The 13,949-nt window shown below is 29.9% G+C and overlaps 1 protein-coding gene across 1 annotated transcript in view; it reads left to right on the forward strand.

Moving 5' to 3' along the window:
• Positions 1-9,062, forward strand: part of LOC145279910 (josephin-2-like) — a 79,560-nt gene extending 70,498 nt beyond the window's left edge. Inside the window, exon 3 of the mRNA XM_080131467.1 lies at positions 1,594-9,062. Within this exon, the coding sequence (XP_079987593.1) occupies positions 1,594-1,906 (313 nt within the window). The 3' untranslated portion in view covers positions 1,907-9,062. The remainder of the gene's footprint in view (positions 1-1,593) is intronic.
• Positions 9,063-13,949: the final 4,887 nt, after the last annotated feature.

Consider the following 13,949-nt stretch of genomic DNA (forward strand, 5'->3'; position numbering starts at 1 on the left):
CATTTACAAATCAGGGGGCAGTCTTTACAAAACTTTACCGAAAACACCGTTTTATGATGTTTACATTTTTATCACTTTACTTGCTTAAAATTCTTAAAATATATAATGTACATTCATATTTATTAATTCATTTTCGAACAAAGCAATTGTATTTTGAGGACTTAAAGTCCGTTGGTTTTTAAAATATGATGATTTTAGCAGAACCTCCTTGAAATCTGTGATTATCCGAAGCGTTTTATCGTCCATGTGTATTTCTACTTAATTGATCAACATACAATGGCCAACAACTACACTCATCATCTTCAAGAATCTCATCGCCATCACAAAATTTTTTTCATCTTTTATTCAATGTTCTGAAAAGTAGATATAATTGTTTTAAGACGATTGTAGTTTAATCAATTAGAGCAAAAAAACGCTCTTTAAAATAATATATAAAGTAAAGGTATTATAACAGAAAACTTATTTGAAAATATTTCATATGAAATAAAAATTTAAAATTTTGCAAGAATTTTCTAAAGAAAGTTTGTTATATTTCGTATTGTCCAGAAGCCAATTTTCACAGTGTATAACTAAAAATGCAGACTTCAAATAAATGAAAAATGCAGACTTCAAATAAATGAAAAATGCTTACAAATATAATGTAATTGGGAGAAGACACGTGGCACCCCCACCCCTAAAACAGAGCAAAGAAAGACAAATTTGAATTCTCTCCCCCCAAAAAGGTGAAAAATAACCCCCCTCCCTTATCCAAAAAAAAAGAGAATAATGATAAATTTTGCTTGTGCATACGGTACTTTCCAATGGCAATTTCTCCCCTGCTCCACCTAAAATAAATTTTTTGAAAATCAAAAACAGAAAAATTTTTATCTTTGTATGAAATTGGTCTAGAAGCCAATTTTAACAGCCTATACCAAAAAATGCAGACTTTAAATAAATGAAAAATTCTTACAAATGTAATGTCATTTTGGACAAATTATGGAATAAGGATTCCAGCCGACTTCACTAAGAAAAGAACCGATTTTCGTTGATGAATGCGGTTTTTATATATTCATACAACTGTTATTAATCTTTGGATTGTTATTTTTATTTGAAAAAATAAAATAAATAAATAAGTTATATCATTTATTCGTGACGAAGATTTTTTTTTTTTATTGAGAGTGCATGTATTTATAAAATCTTTTAATAAAACTATTTAAATAAAAATTTGGATTGATATTTTATAAACAAAAAAACAAACAATAATAAAAAACAAAACAAATTATATTTGGTACTTGTGGCCTGGTAGACAAAATTAAGAGTTATCATTAAAAAGCTTACTTTTTTTTTTCTTTTTTTTTGTAAGAGGTATTCAAATCTGTTTTGAACAAATATATTTAAAATTGTCACCAGCAAGACTTTACAGCCAGCACCAGCAATATATGGAAGGGGCATTAAAAAAGAAAAAAGTAGACATGATAATACCATCCTGATCAGCTTCTTTATATCAGAATTGAATCATTCTGCCCTTTTCTCTTTCCTCTGAGAAATGATGTTCATATGATTTGCCCATATTTTTTATAACTTTCTGTTGGTTTTTATTTTTTGTGATTTCAGGAAGATCAGCATCCTCGTCTTTGAGAATATAAAAGGCTTTATCTTAAACATCCCAACAGACTACAAGTGGGGACTTCTTCGTCTACCATTCAAACGAAAGCATTGGATTGCCATTAACAAGATTGATGATATCTATTACAATCTGGACTCCAAGTTGGACGCTCCGGAACTGATTGGCCATGAAGAGCAGCTGCTCAGTTATCTTAGCGAACAACTCGAGAGTCGAGAGAAGGAGCTTCTACTAGTTGTGACTTCAGATGTTGAGCAGACTGCTTCATGGCGAAAGCATAATTGTGATGAATCTGACAATTAAATTTGCATAGATTTCCATTGAATAAAAAAAATGAGAAAACAAAAAAAAATAAATATCATTCAAACAAAAGATTTATTTTAACAAAAATTAAAAAATAAAACAAACAATGGAAGTTTATAACAGGACATTTTGGTGCCATTTATTGCGTTTGAGCTGAATCAGAAATGACAAAATTTCCCTCCTTAATTTTTTTTTATCAGCCATGTTTTTTTGTAAAAAAATCACTCATTTAATGAAGAAGAAAAAACTTTAAGCATCATTATTGAGAAGCATTATCAAAAAGGAATTTAAATATTTCTTGAACAGGTCAATTCATCATTTCTTGAAAAATTCTATTTGAAAAAATTTAAGTTTGCTTTCTAAGTTTACAATCGCTTTGAATTGTAGATAATTTAAATGTTTTTTATACAATAAGTTAACATTTTTATACAACGCACTGATATTTTTTGTATGATGCACTGATATTTCTTATGGAATGCATTGAGATATTTTTTCTACAATATATTTATAATATTGTATAATGCATTAATAATATTTTTCTACAATGCATTGATAATATTTTTTTACAATGCATTGATGATATTTTTTTTACAATGTATTAATATTTTTTTTACAATGCATTGATAATATTTTTTCCACAATGCATTGATAATATTTTTTCCACAATGCATTGATAATATTTTTTCCACAATGCATTGATAATATTTTTTCCACAATGCATTGATAATATTTTTTCCACAATGCATTGATAATATTTTTTCCACAATGCATTGATAATATTTTTTCCGCAATGCATTGATAATATTTTTTCTACAATACATTGATAATATTGTATAACGCATTGATGATATTTTTATGCAATGCATCAATATTTTTTCTAAAATGCATTGATGATACATTTTATACTGTGCATTGATATCTTTTCCACAATGTATTGATAATATTTTTTATACAATACATTGCATTGATAATATTTTTCTACAATGCATCAATAATATTTTTTCTACAATGCATTGATATTTTCTACAATGCATTGATAATATTTTTATATGATGTGTTGATAATATTCTACAATGCATTGCTAATATTTCCTATAATGCATTGATATTTCACTTTCTAATGTGATGCATTTTATTTAATAGTATAATTTATCGTTAACATTTTCCTCCTAATCTTGATTGAAAAATAAAGAGACTTATCCTCCATTCAAACTGATTGTAGCATAAAAAGATTCAAACGAATTTAATTTAAATTGTTTTTCTTACAATTATTGTCTTCATCAACATTGATTTTTTTTTTTTATTCCTTCTACATTTTGGCAGATATACATATACCGGCTTTCTTCAGGTGTATTAAAAGTTATTTTCTCATTTAAATCTTCTTGTTGGTCATTTGTGTATGTCAATATTTTTGTCAAACTACAGAATAGTTACTACTTAAATGTGTAAACAAATAAAATCAAATTATATATAAAATAGATTAGAATTAAATTTCGTACTGAACTTACTTAACTTTGACATGTGGATACCATTTGAAATTTTTTTTATATTAAAAAAAAAAAACACTTAAAAATTATTACACACTTAATAAATCTTATGTGTTGATCGATTTTAAAGATTTTCAACAATTTTTTTTTCTTTTTTTAGTTCTTGAATGTGAAATTTTTTTTGTAATTTAACATTTAAAAAATAAATCTTTCCAAGTGTCATAATTTGCCAGGTTCAGTAGAGAATTTCGTTATGTTTTGCATGTGTTTTTGTTTTTTACCAATTCTCAACTGTTAACTATTCTACATTTTTACCTGAGAATTTGTATGTACATAAATCTAATAAACGCGATTTCAACGTTTATTCTTACAATAATGGACACTCATTCATAGCGTGATACAAATACATCAACTGGAATGTGATCTAAACATTCTGTTTGCATGTGTAATTCTATGTGCAAGTGTTCATTAATTTACAAATGGTAAAATTATGAGTTTGTTAAATTTACATGCATATAAAACATGTGAGAGTTCAGAATTGTTAATGCTTGAGAACTTGTATACCAAAATAAAAACACACAATTTATGTAAAGCACATTAGAATGAAATTCTCTACCAAATTCACTAATTTTAAGGTATTGAACAACAAGCTGATTTAAATATGTGGAAAACATCACCATACATAAATGAATTATACACCTGAAGAAAATCAAAGAGCATATCAGTATATATATATATATATATATATATATATAAACATTATTTTCTTCAGAATATTCTCTTCATGAAATATAATCAACTCTTCATCCCCAAAATGCAGAGAGAGATTTAGTTGAATCCATTAATTTCTGAAAATTTTTTTCCTATCCAAGCATCATGCATGTTATAATACAGAATTTCCTAATTGTGTATTAGTCACTTATAGTCTCCAAAAATATGTGACTTAATTTCATCAAATTTAGCACGAAGAATCCCCAGTCTGCCAGATGAGTAATAAGGTGGTCAAATTTAAACTACTACTAATAAAGACTTCTATTGCTGCTGCTAGCCTCCAAAACTATTAGACATAATTGCAAAAACTTGTCTTAAAGCAACCTTGGCATAATAAAATTATTATATTGCTACTATGACTAATAAAAATTTTATGACTCAAAAACTATTAGTCAGAATCTTATCAAATTTGATATGGAACATTCTTGGAATATTACGTGTTACTGCTACTAATGGTAATAAACACTTATCAGTTCCAAAACTATCAACATTGTACATCCTTGGATTGCCAATATTGTTATAATGATGTAAAAAATATACTATTACTTATTAACTTAGAAGTCCTTAGATATTTTATTTAACAAAACCAATGATATTTAGATTAAACACATTGAATAATTGGCATGCTTTGAAAATTAATTGTAATACGATTGTTTTTAAATTGTGCCATTGCATATATCCATCTATGTGCGGAGGGTGTAAACCAGCACATTGTGGGCTCAACGCGCCATGTTGAAGTTGCATCAAATCTGTTGATTCATTTTCATTAATAGCCTTGGAAGATGTTAACAGATTCCTTCTCTGTCTCCCTCTAATTACACTGTACAATACTAAAATAAAAGTACAGGATGTCTGTGGCCATTTTTATATGCACAATGGCATGGAAAATCTATTTCTGGCCTTTTTGTTGAATTGGGTTGTGTTTTTCAAAATTATCACTTTTTAGAATTTGGCAGAGAATCCTAGTGATGTGAGTGATGAACATGGTGAGAAATTCCATCAGGATATTTCAGTGATGGAGAAACGTTTTAAAGCAAAATAGAAGGCTGGTATGTTGGCAGATTACTACTGGAATATAAAAAGGGAGGATGATACTTAACACGAGAGGCTTAAGAGGACAAATGCTGTTTAAACTGACAATTACGTTTTTTTATTCATAACCAATAATAATAAATTATTATTTATAAAAACGGTGTCTAATCCAGAGAAATGAAATTCAGATTTATTATTAGGATACTTTTCTCACATTGAAACAGGTCTTATGTGGCATGTACTTTTTTTTAACCTGAAATCGGTTGCACATTGTTGGTGAAATATTAGGTTAGTGCAAAAATAATATCGTTTATATATATATATATATATTATATATTCTATATATATGTGTGTGTGTGCATAAAAATCGACATTATTTTTGCACCAACCTAGTATTAGGACAGAATTGACTTCAAGGCCTTAGTTAAACAACTAGTCTAGGGGAAGGAAAACTCAAAAATGACAAAAGTAATACAGTATTTACTAAACTTACCATCCACATTTTATCCTGTGGTAGATTTCTCCCAAGTGGACACTCATGATGCTTATTCTCAACCAAGGAATTTGTAAATTTATATATATGATTTTTCCAACAATTAAAATCATTTTTAAATAAAGTGTGTACATAGAGGTATTATAGTAATCTACAGCTGTTTCAAGGCAGTGTTTATTTTAAAACATGATGAAGCAAAAGCATTTTCAAACACTGGAAGAGAATTTTTCTTATGTGCTAAGCAAAAACTACAAAACAGCAGTGTCCCCAAAAAGTTACCATTTGCACCAAAAGCAAAACACAAATCACAATAGATTTGTTGTCCAATACTTACGTAAAGAGATTTAATTATAAAATTAAATTCCATATCATCGATCCACAAGAGAGAGAATCAAATGACTCAAAGATCTACCATTTTATTTTTAAAAAAGCTTTATCATGTAATATGGGATAATTCTAGACCCCTCTTATAAGGGGAGGTAACTATTGATTTTAAAAATTATATATCGGTGACTCATTAAAATTGTTTCAATGTAATTTACATTTTCTCTAGAGAAACTTTCTTTGGTGTCTTCCAATTTTTTTTATATCACACTATTCTAGAAAACCAGCAACAATAAAAATCAAATGGCAATAAGGATGATTTAGTATGAGAAGAAAGCGTATCTAAAGATGGTTCGCTTTGATTAAACAACATTAAAATTATTGTAATGAACATGAAGTTGACTTTTAGATAAACATAAAATGTTGTATCTGTTCTGCCCTCGATTAGTGAAGGAGAGGTTGTTCTAGAATGGGGCGATTTTTATTTTTGTTCCAATCCAGAATGTCCCTTTTTTCTTTTCTTTTTTTTCTTTTTTTGAGAGAGCTGTATCTTCTGTACATTAAAAACCAACTTTGTCTATTTTTGCCCGCATGGAGAGACAAGTAAATAGGAATTAATCTGTTATAATTATTTACTAGTTCTGCTTACATTAAAAAAAAATTACTTTAAAAAAAAAACAGCTAAAATTTGAATATATACTAGCAAGAGGGGTGAGCACTTTGCCCGATCGTTAAATACACGTAAATATGATATTTTAATTTGTCTAGATTTCATATATATTACTATAGTCATGATTTCCAAAGTAAAAAAGAGTATTTTGGTGTCATCAGCTAGAATCGAAACCAAAACCAAAACTGTTGCATTCAAAGCTGGTGACATTACCACTGTACCAACGTGACATGCATATGAATTGATTTAAATTAAAAAATAAACGAAGATGAATGTACAAAATGTATAACGATTTTTTCTATTTTGACCGATTTTTGACTCCTTAAAAACTATTTTAACTGGTTTAAGATCTATAAAAGAACGGCCTGTAAAAAATCCAATCATTTGAGGCCCCTAGTGCCGCTCTGCGACTTTTAACACTGGAGGAGATAATTTGAAAATATGGATACAGACAGACAGACAGACATATAGCCTTTTATATTGGAATCAAGATAAAAAAAAAATTGTTCATAAGTTTTGCTCAGATTCTTCAGATATTGAATTCATATATTAGTTTAAATATATAGAATGTTTAATAAGTCTGGATTCACAGAGAGAATCCATATTATTATAGACTCGTTTTGAAAGTGGGGTCTGAAAAGGGAGGAACACTGGAGAACCCAAGTGTGTATTATCAATTGAAAAGGCAACTTTTTTTGTTGAAACATTGAACATATTGCAATGTCATCTCATCAGTAATGTTTTAATTCACAACGTAATTTACACAAAGTTAATCAATATTAACAAATGCATAAAAAGAATAGACTTTATTTTTTTTTACCACATTATAACCACAAATGCCACATTATGCTTACATTAATTGGTATCCATATTTAAAAATTAGAAAAATTAAATTATTTCCAACTTCATGTCATGCTATTCTGCTACACACAAGACATCCTCTGATGATGTTACATTACATTATGGGTAATAGAAAATTGACACATGATGAGTCTTACAAAGATTAAAGAAAAATTGTTAAATTTTTCAATAAACTGATTGTTTTATAAGTTAATTAGAAACAATCTGAAATTTTTTACTACCATTATTGATAATAATCTGTTCATGCTCATTGAAATTTGTATAATAAAGTAATGTTAATTATAACAAAAAATTAAAATAGAAGTCTTGTATAAAAGTCAATGTTTGTTTGCATGTTATAGAAGTCAATATGTTAACAGAACATTCAAATAAGTTTAAATAAGAATTAAATTGATCACAAAATCTGAAGACACCATTGAAATTTTCTTTTGATTCCATCTCGAGCCACTAGTCAATTAGCTGTTAGGTCCATAAAATATAAATGTGTATTTTGTTAAGTATACAATTGGCTAAGATGAATAAGTAATACTAGTAAAAAAAAAAAACTATTATCCCTGAGCTGGTCCTATATTTTTGCCAGTTTATATGATGTAAGTGTTAAATTTGCTAATGAGCAGCCAATTGTGACAATTTTTTGTTGACATATGCTATATCTCTCCTCTTCCTTCCCCCCTCCAAAAAAACGGAGGTTATGCCTGAGAGGATGGTTTTATGAGAACAAAACATATATTACACTCTCCACCTCCACTCCTTGAAGTGAGTAGAATTAATAGGAATATAATTTTGTTTCAGATATAAAATCTTAATTTGTAATAGATATGAAGCAAGAGAAACAAGAACACGTTTACAATTTTTTTTTTTAAAGTACAAAGATAGCTATGTGTTGTTACATTAAGTAGTAGTGGTAGTGGTGGAAGTTCATTGTCAATAGTAGTAGATTTCAGCCACCGGAAATGTCGTCTGTGTTAGAGTTGGAGGCAGTGCCTCATTATATATACCTGGATGTTTATTCTGGTATAAGAACTTTTTTTCCCCTTCAAAAAGAGTGATAGACCATAACTCAGAGTAATCAAAAGTATTGCAAAAAGAACATTTTTAATTTCGGGTGCCAACGTGTATATGTGAACCCAACTACATGCTTCTACTGCTAAATTTACAGAATATGGAAATCTTTCATGCTTTGTCACTCCGCCCAAAATTAGTCATTGCAGGAACAATTGCTATATTGCAGAATGATGGCCTCTTCCATTGAGGTTAAAAACGTTGTCCAACCGCTTCAGAAAGATTAACAACCGAGAAAAAAAATGATTTTTAGGAATTACAATCATGCAGATGAATGAGCCAGTCTTTATTTATTTTTTATTTTTTTTCTATGTCTGTGATTTTTTTGTTTTGTGTTTTGCAGGAAAAATTATTTGACCGGATTAATATTTTGAATTCTTTTATTTATTTATTTTTTTCTTTTTTACAGTTTTAACAATTTGTGTGGAAATTAAATGATATCAATCTGGTTATATAAGTGTTTCTTTTTCTTTTACCATTTCAGTTATGTGGAAGAATTATTTTTAAAAACTTGACTTGTTTGACACATAGTGCAATCATAAAAATACTATTATCCTCATGGTTGTAGCAAATCATGAGTTTGAAGGTGTAAGTAATGCGATAAAAATGCGTTTAGAATGATAAAAAAAATGGTTGCATTTTGTTTTTTGAACAGTGTTGTATGATGAACCATTTCAAGTTAGCATGTATAATACTAAATAGATTTTATCTGAAGAAAAACACATTTTAAATGTGTAAATATGCTAAAATAATCATGATTTTTAACAAAAGAAACCAGAAGTAATACATTCAGCTCATCGCACCATATTTTTTTATTTTATTTTTTTGTAAAACTTAAGATGAAAAAAAGTATTAAAAACATTTTTTCCCTACTATGTAATACTAAATTTTTAACTCCAAAAAGTTGTTAATGTCAAGCTTTAATATACATATATATATATATATATATATATATATATATATATATATATATTCAGATTGTGAGAGATTATGTATAATTATTTCCACAGCAAGACAACATCGCAGCCTACAAGAGCCATGACAGCCAACAAACCGGAAGTTGGCAGAGTGCTTGCCTCGCATGCGAGAGGCACGGGTTTCGAATCCCGGGTTTGTATATGTCTAACTGATGAGCCCAAATGAAGATGACACTCCAGTCTTTATTTCCAGTTTGTTGGATGCCATGGCTCTTGTAGGCTGTGATGTTGTTTGGCTGTGGAAATAATTTATATTAAATCGCCTATGCACTAATTTTAAGTTTTTTGAAGAAACTGTTCACATTTTCGAACTCCTCATTAAGCATGGTCATATATATATGTTATACAAGCTTCTGACATATAGGTGAAACACAGGTTCAGAAAGAAAAAAAATGCATCCTTTCTTGGAATTCACTCTAAGCGATAAAAGACACAAGTGAATAAATTAAATACGGACACAAGATGGAATAATTGATAAATATTTCTTTTTTCATATGAGAAAAAGTAAATAAAAATAATTTGAGAGAAAACGAATATTTAGTAGGGATATGCAAGAATATCTTGACAAAAAATATCAAAGAGGTACTTTTTTCACAACACACGCAGGAGTTAGTATTATAGCCAGCCTCAATATCAAAATGCAAGTTTATTAAAGTTCCTTTAATGATTTGAAAACTCAGTTTGCAATAATGTCCTCAAAATGATATGTTTTCTGTTAAAATTTTAATTGTCTACAAGAAATTCTATTTTGTCTGGTCCACTGAGGCATATTGTAATATAAATATTGTGGATAAACGTTCATTTTTCTATGACTTCTTCTCAGCAGGTGTCATACAATAATCATTAAAACATGTTTTTATGAACCACCCTAACTGTGGTCTGTAATTTTTTCATCTGAAGAGGACTTTGTGTACTTCACAGTTTTTGTGTGCAATATGAATTCCAAGATTGGAAACTGTTTATTGACAGCATCAAATGATCGCTGAAATGTATTCTGCTATCAAGCAATAACACTTTTACCTCTGTTCCTCTTGCTTACTTGACTATGCTAAATATTATGACTGTGCTGAGCATTGTGAAAATAGAGCTTAAAAAATAGAAAGAAAAAACATGTAGGAAAAGGGTTGAGATTGAAACTGGAAAATTTAGCTGATTAAAATGGTAAACAGAAATCACATATGAAAAGGAGGGGGTGACAACCGGCTAGATAACAATAAACAAAAATGTTTTTAGTGCACCAAGAAATTGGAAAACATAATTGACGGCAAATTTCAACTCTTCTGTTGACTTGTGCTTCAGTGAGTTCGTTTGGATCTTGGCACAGCTTTTTATGAACAAAATCAAGTTTCTTTAAGTGTCAGTGAATTGTCAATTTGACAACTCCAAGTTCGTCAGCCAATGTTTGAGTGCTCAATGAAGGTACAATGTCCAACCCAGTGTATATGTCTCCATCATCCAACTTTAACAACCGTTCCGAATGAGGCTTATCTTCAAGACTCCTGTCACCAAAATCGAAAGGCTTGTACCACTTTGAAATCGCCACATATGCAATTGTTCCTTCACCTCCAAAAATCTCTTCTATGTCTTTCCTAGTTGAAAGAGCTCACTTCCAGCAGTAAAAAAAAATCAAAACTTGCAGCTCAATTTTATCAATTGCAATCTTGAATAAAAAGATGAAGATCACTATAACAAAATAAATGCTAAAAAGCAATTAAAAATTGCATAAAAATTCAATTTTTCACAAGTGTTTACAAAGGGTGATCAAGGTTGGATATTTTTCATCTTATAAATCCACGTTTATTTATTATCTGATCTTTCATGGTCGGGTTCATGCCGAATTGTATATATTATTTATTTAATTGTATATATTATTTATTTAATTGGAATTTATTATTCAGAAGGGGCCCATGGCACAGTGGATAGAGATGTTGAATCTCTACGGTTCCAGGTGATAATTGTCTGAAGATAGTGGTTTCAATTCTACCCAAAGCCAGCCTGAGGCTTACTTGGACAAATCGTGTTGAGACAACCATGGATGGCAGTGATTGCTGAGAATGTAGTTAGGAGATTCAGAGTTCCTATCCCATCGTGGTTACCATCTGATGAAGGCCAGAGGAATAGTTGGCCGAAACGTCATGAAACAACAACTAAGAATGATGAGAATAATAGTCCGCAATAAATTAATAAATAATATTCATCTCAATAATAAATTCCAATTAAAAAAAATTATATAATTTATCTTTGTTTTCTTATCCTCCCCATCCTTTCTTTCTTTCCTTTCTTTATGTCTTTTCCTCTGTTTTTTCCCTCTATTTCAATACAAACCTTAATCCCCATGCCTTTTTTCCATCTTCTTCCCATATATTAAAAATCACTTCCCTTTTTATTTTTTTTATTATTTGACTAGCCTGGGTGCCCGGGTGTTTGGAGGTGTATGTTGATCAAAACAAAAAACAACAAAAAAAAAGTGGTAGTAGGCAGGCAGGCTCAAACTTGTCATGCGAAAGCGGAAAAGAAAGTGAAAAAAAAATCTGACATCTTACCGCTATGCCATAATGCAACCAGAAGCCTAAAGCGTTCAAATTTAGCATAATCAATCAAAAACAAAAGATGACTTGCAGAAATGGCGTTGCTTTTAAACCTCCCACAGTGAGAATTTTTTTAACTCGATCAAATAAAAGGAAAGAAAGGATGACCATTTGTGAATGCGAGATATCATGGTCTGGGAAGTATGCGAAAACTTCTTGTGGAATTTAACCAATGCGACAAGCCCGATGCAAAAAGCCTTACAGAAACGCTCGCACCTATTTTGCCCTTTATATAATAGATTTTTTATTTCTATTTTTAATAACATGTAATGTGACCTCCTGATAATAATTTCTTGTGACGCTAAATACCTGAATAATTTTAGTATCAGCTATATCCACTGAAGAGGTCTCTAGTTACTAGTAACTAGCAGATCAAAACATGCTCATGAATGTGTAGCGACATGTTAATGCTTGTGTAAAACAAATAAAGTATAACTTGCCCTACTCCGGTATTGAGCACTCTTGTATTGACCTCATTAAAACTTCCTTGGTTACTTTGCCTTTCGAAAATATTAATCTGGAATTCTATATCATTCAAACATGGTAGTGTTTGAATATATGGTTAAGTGGCAGTTTTAGTCATTTAGAACTGCTTTAAAGCTTCACCGCTCACTTATTTTTGGACCAAATTTCAAACAATTATTACAGTCACCTTCTCAGCTATATTGTGAAAAAAATTTTTCAATTTTCGTTCAGTAAAACTAAAATTATAATGAATTTTCTGGTGTTCGAAATCGTAAGGCTGTGAGTAACGCTTTTTATGATTGGTTTCCATAGCAACATCGTCACTTCAGCAACTACTGTCACGAAAAGAGAAGAAACTAGTGAAACAGAAAGCATGAAAGGGAGATAATTGGGGCGATTTTATTAAAAGCAGATGAGTGCCGTACATTGTTATTGCATATGTGTTAATAATGGAGGCACAAAAATAAAACTGGAATTGAACAAATGAATTTATTGGAAACCTGGAAAAATCATGGATTACATAAAAAAAAATGCGAGCATGAAAAGTAATATGGTTAAGCTTAAACATGGAAAAGTAAAGGACTAGTTGTTATGTTCATGGCAATCTAGCAATGCATTTTGAGGGTGCTGGCAATGGTCCTGTTCTCATAATATGGATTGGTAGAGGACATGAGTGTGTATAGTGGCGCATCTCCGATCTCGCTCAAGGAACATTGTGTCACTTTCAAACATGACAGAAGACTTCGATCACTCTTGGGATTTGTACACAACTGGCTAACTTGTAGATTGTCTGCAACAAAAAAGAAAATCTGTTTTCATCAAACAGAAATGAAATCGTGTTGTCTTTTGTCGGGTGGCAATTTTATCCTCACACCCTTTAATTTTTATTCCTTATCCTTTATATGTCTTTGTGTGTGTGTTTGTGTGTGTGTGTGTGTGTGTGTGTGTGTGTGTGTGTGTGTGTGTGTGTGTGTGTGTGTTGATGATCAAATAAGATGTAAACGACATTCGCGTTTTTGTAGTATATACCATGATCTAGACTAGCAATTAAAATACCTATATTAATCTTAGTCCATATTCTTCATTTATTTAAGTAACATTGATTATTATGTGTATGCCCTGTTGATGTTTAATAATATAATGTCTGATGTTATGAAATAATAAGTTCCTTTCGAATATCATTCAGCATTAATGTAATGCAATATCCATCTTAAGATTCTACAAAGAAAGAGAAATAATGTTGAATGCTTTAAAGTTCAAGGGAAATAACTGGTATTATTTGATAAGAAGAGTTGTTTCCCGTGATAAGCTAAA

Source organism: Euprymna scolopes, chromosome 7 (assembly GCF_053919585.1).
Source record: "Euprymna scolopes isolate OS-2025 chromosome 7, ASM5391958v1, whole genome shotgun sequence".
Taxonomy (NCBI): Eukaryota; Metazoa; Mollusca; class Cephalopoda; order Sepiida; family Sepiolidae; genus Euprymna; species Euprymna scolopes.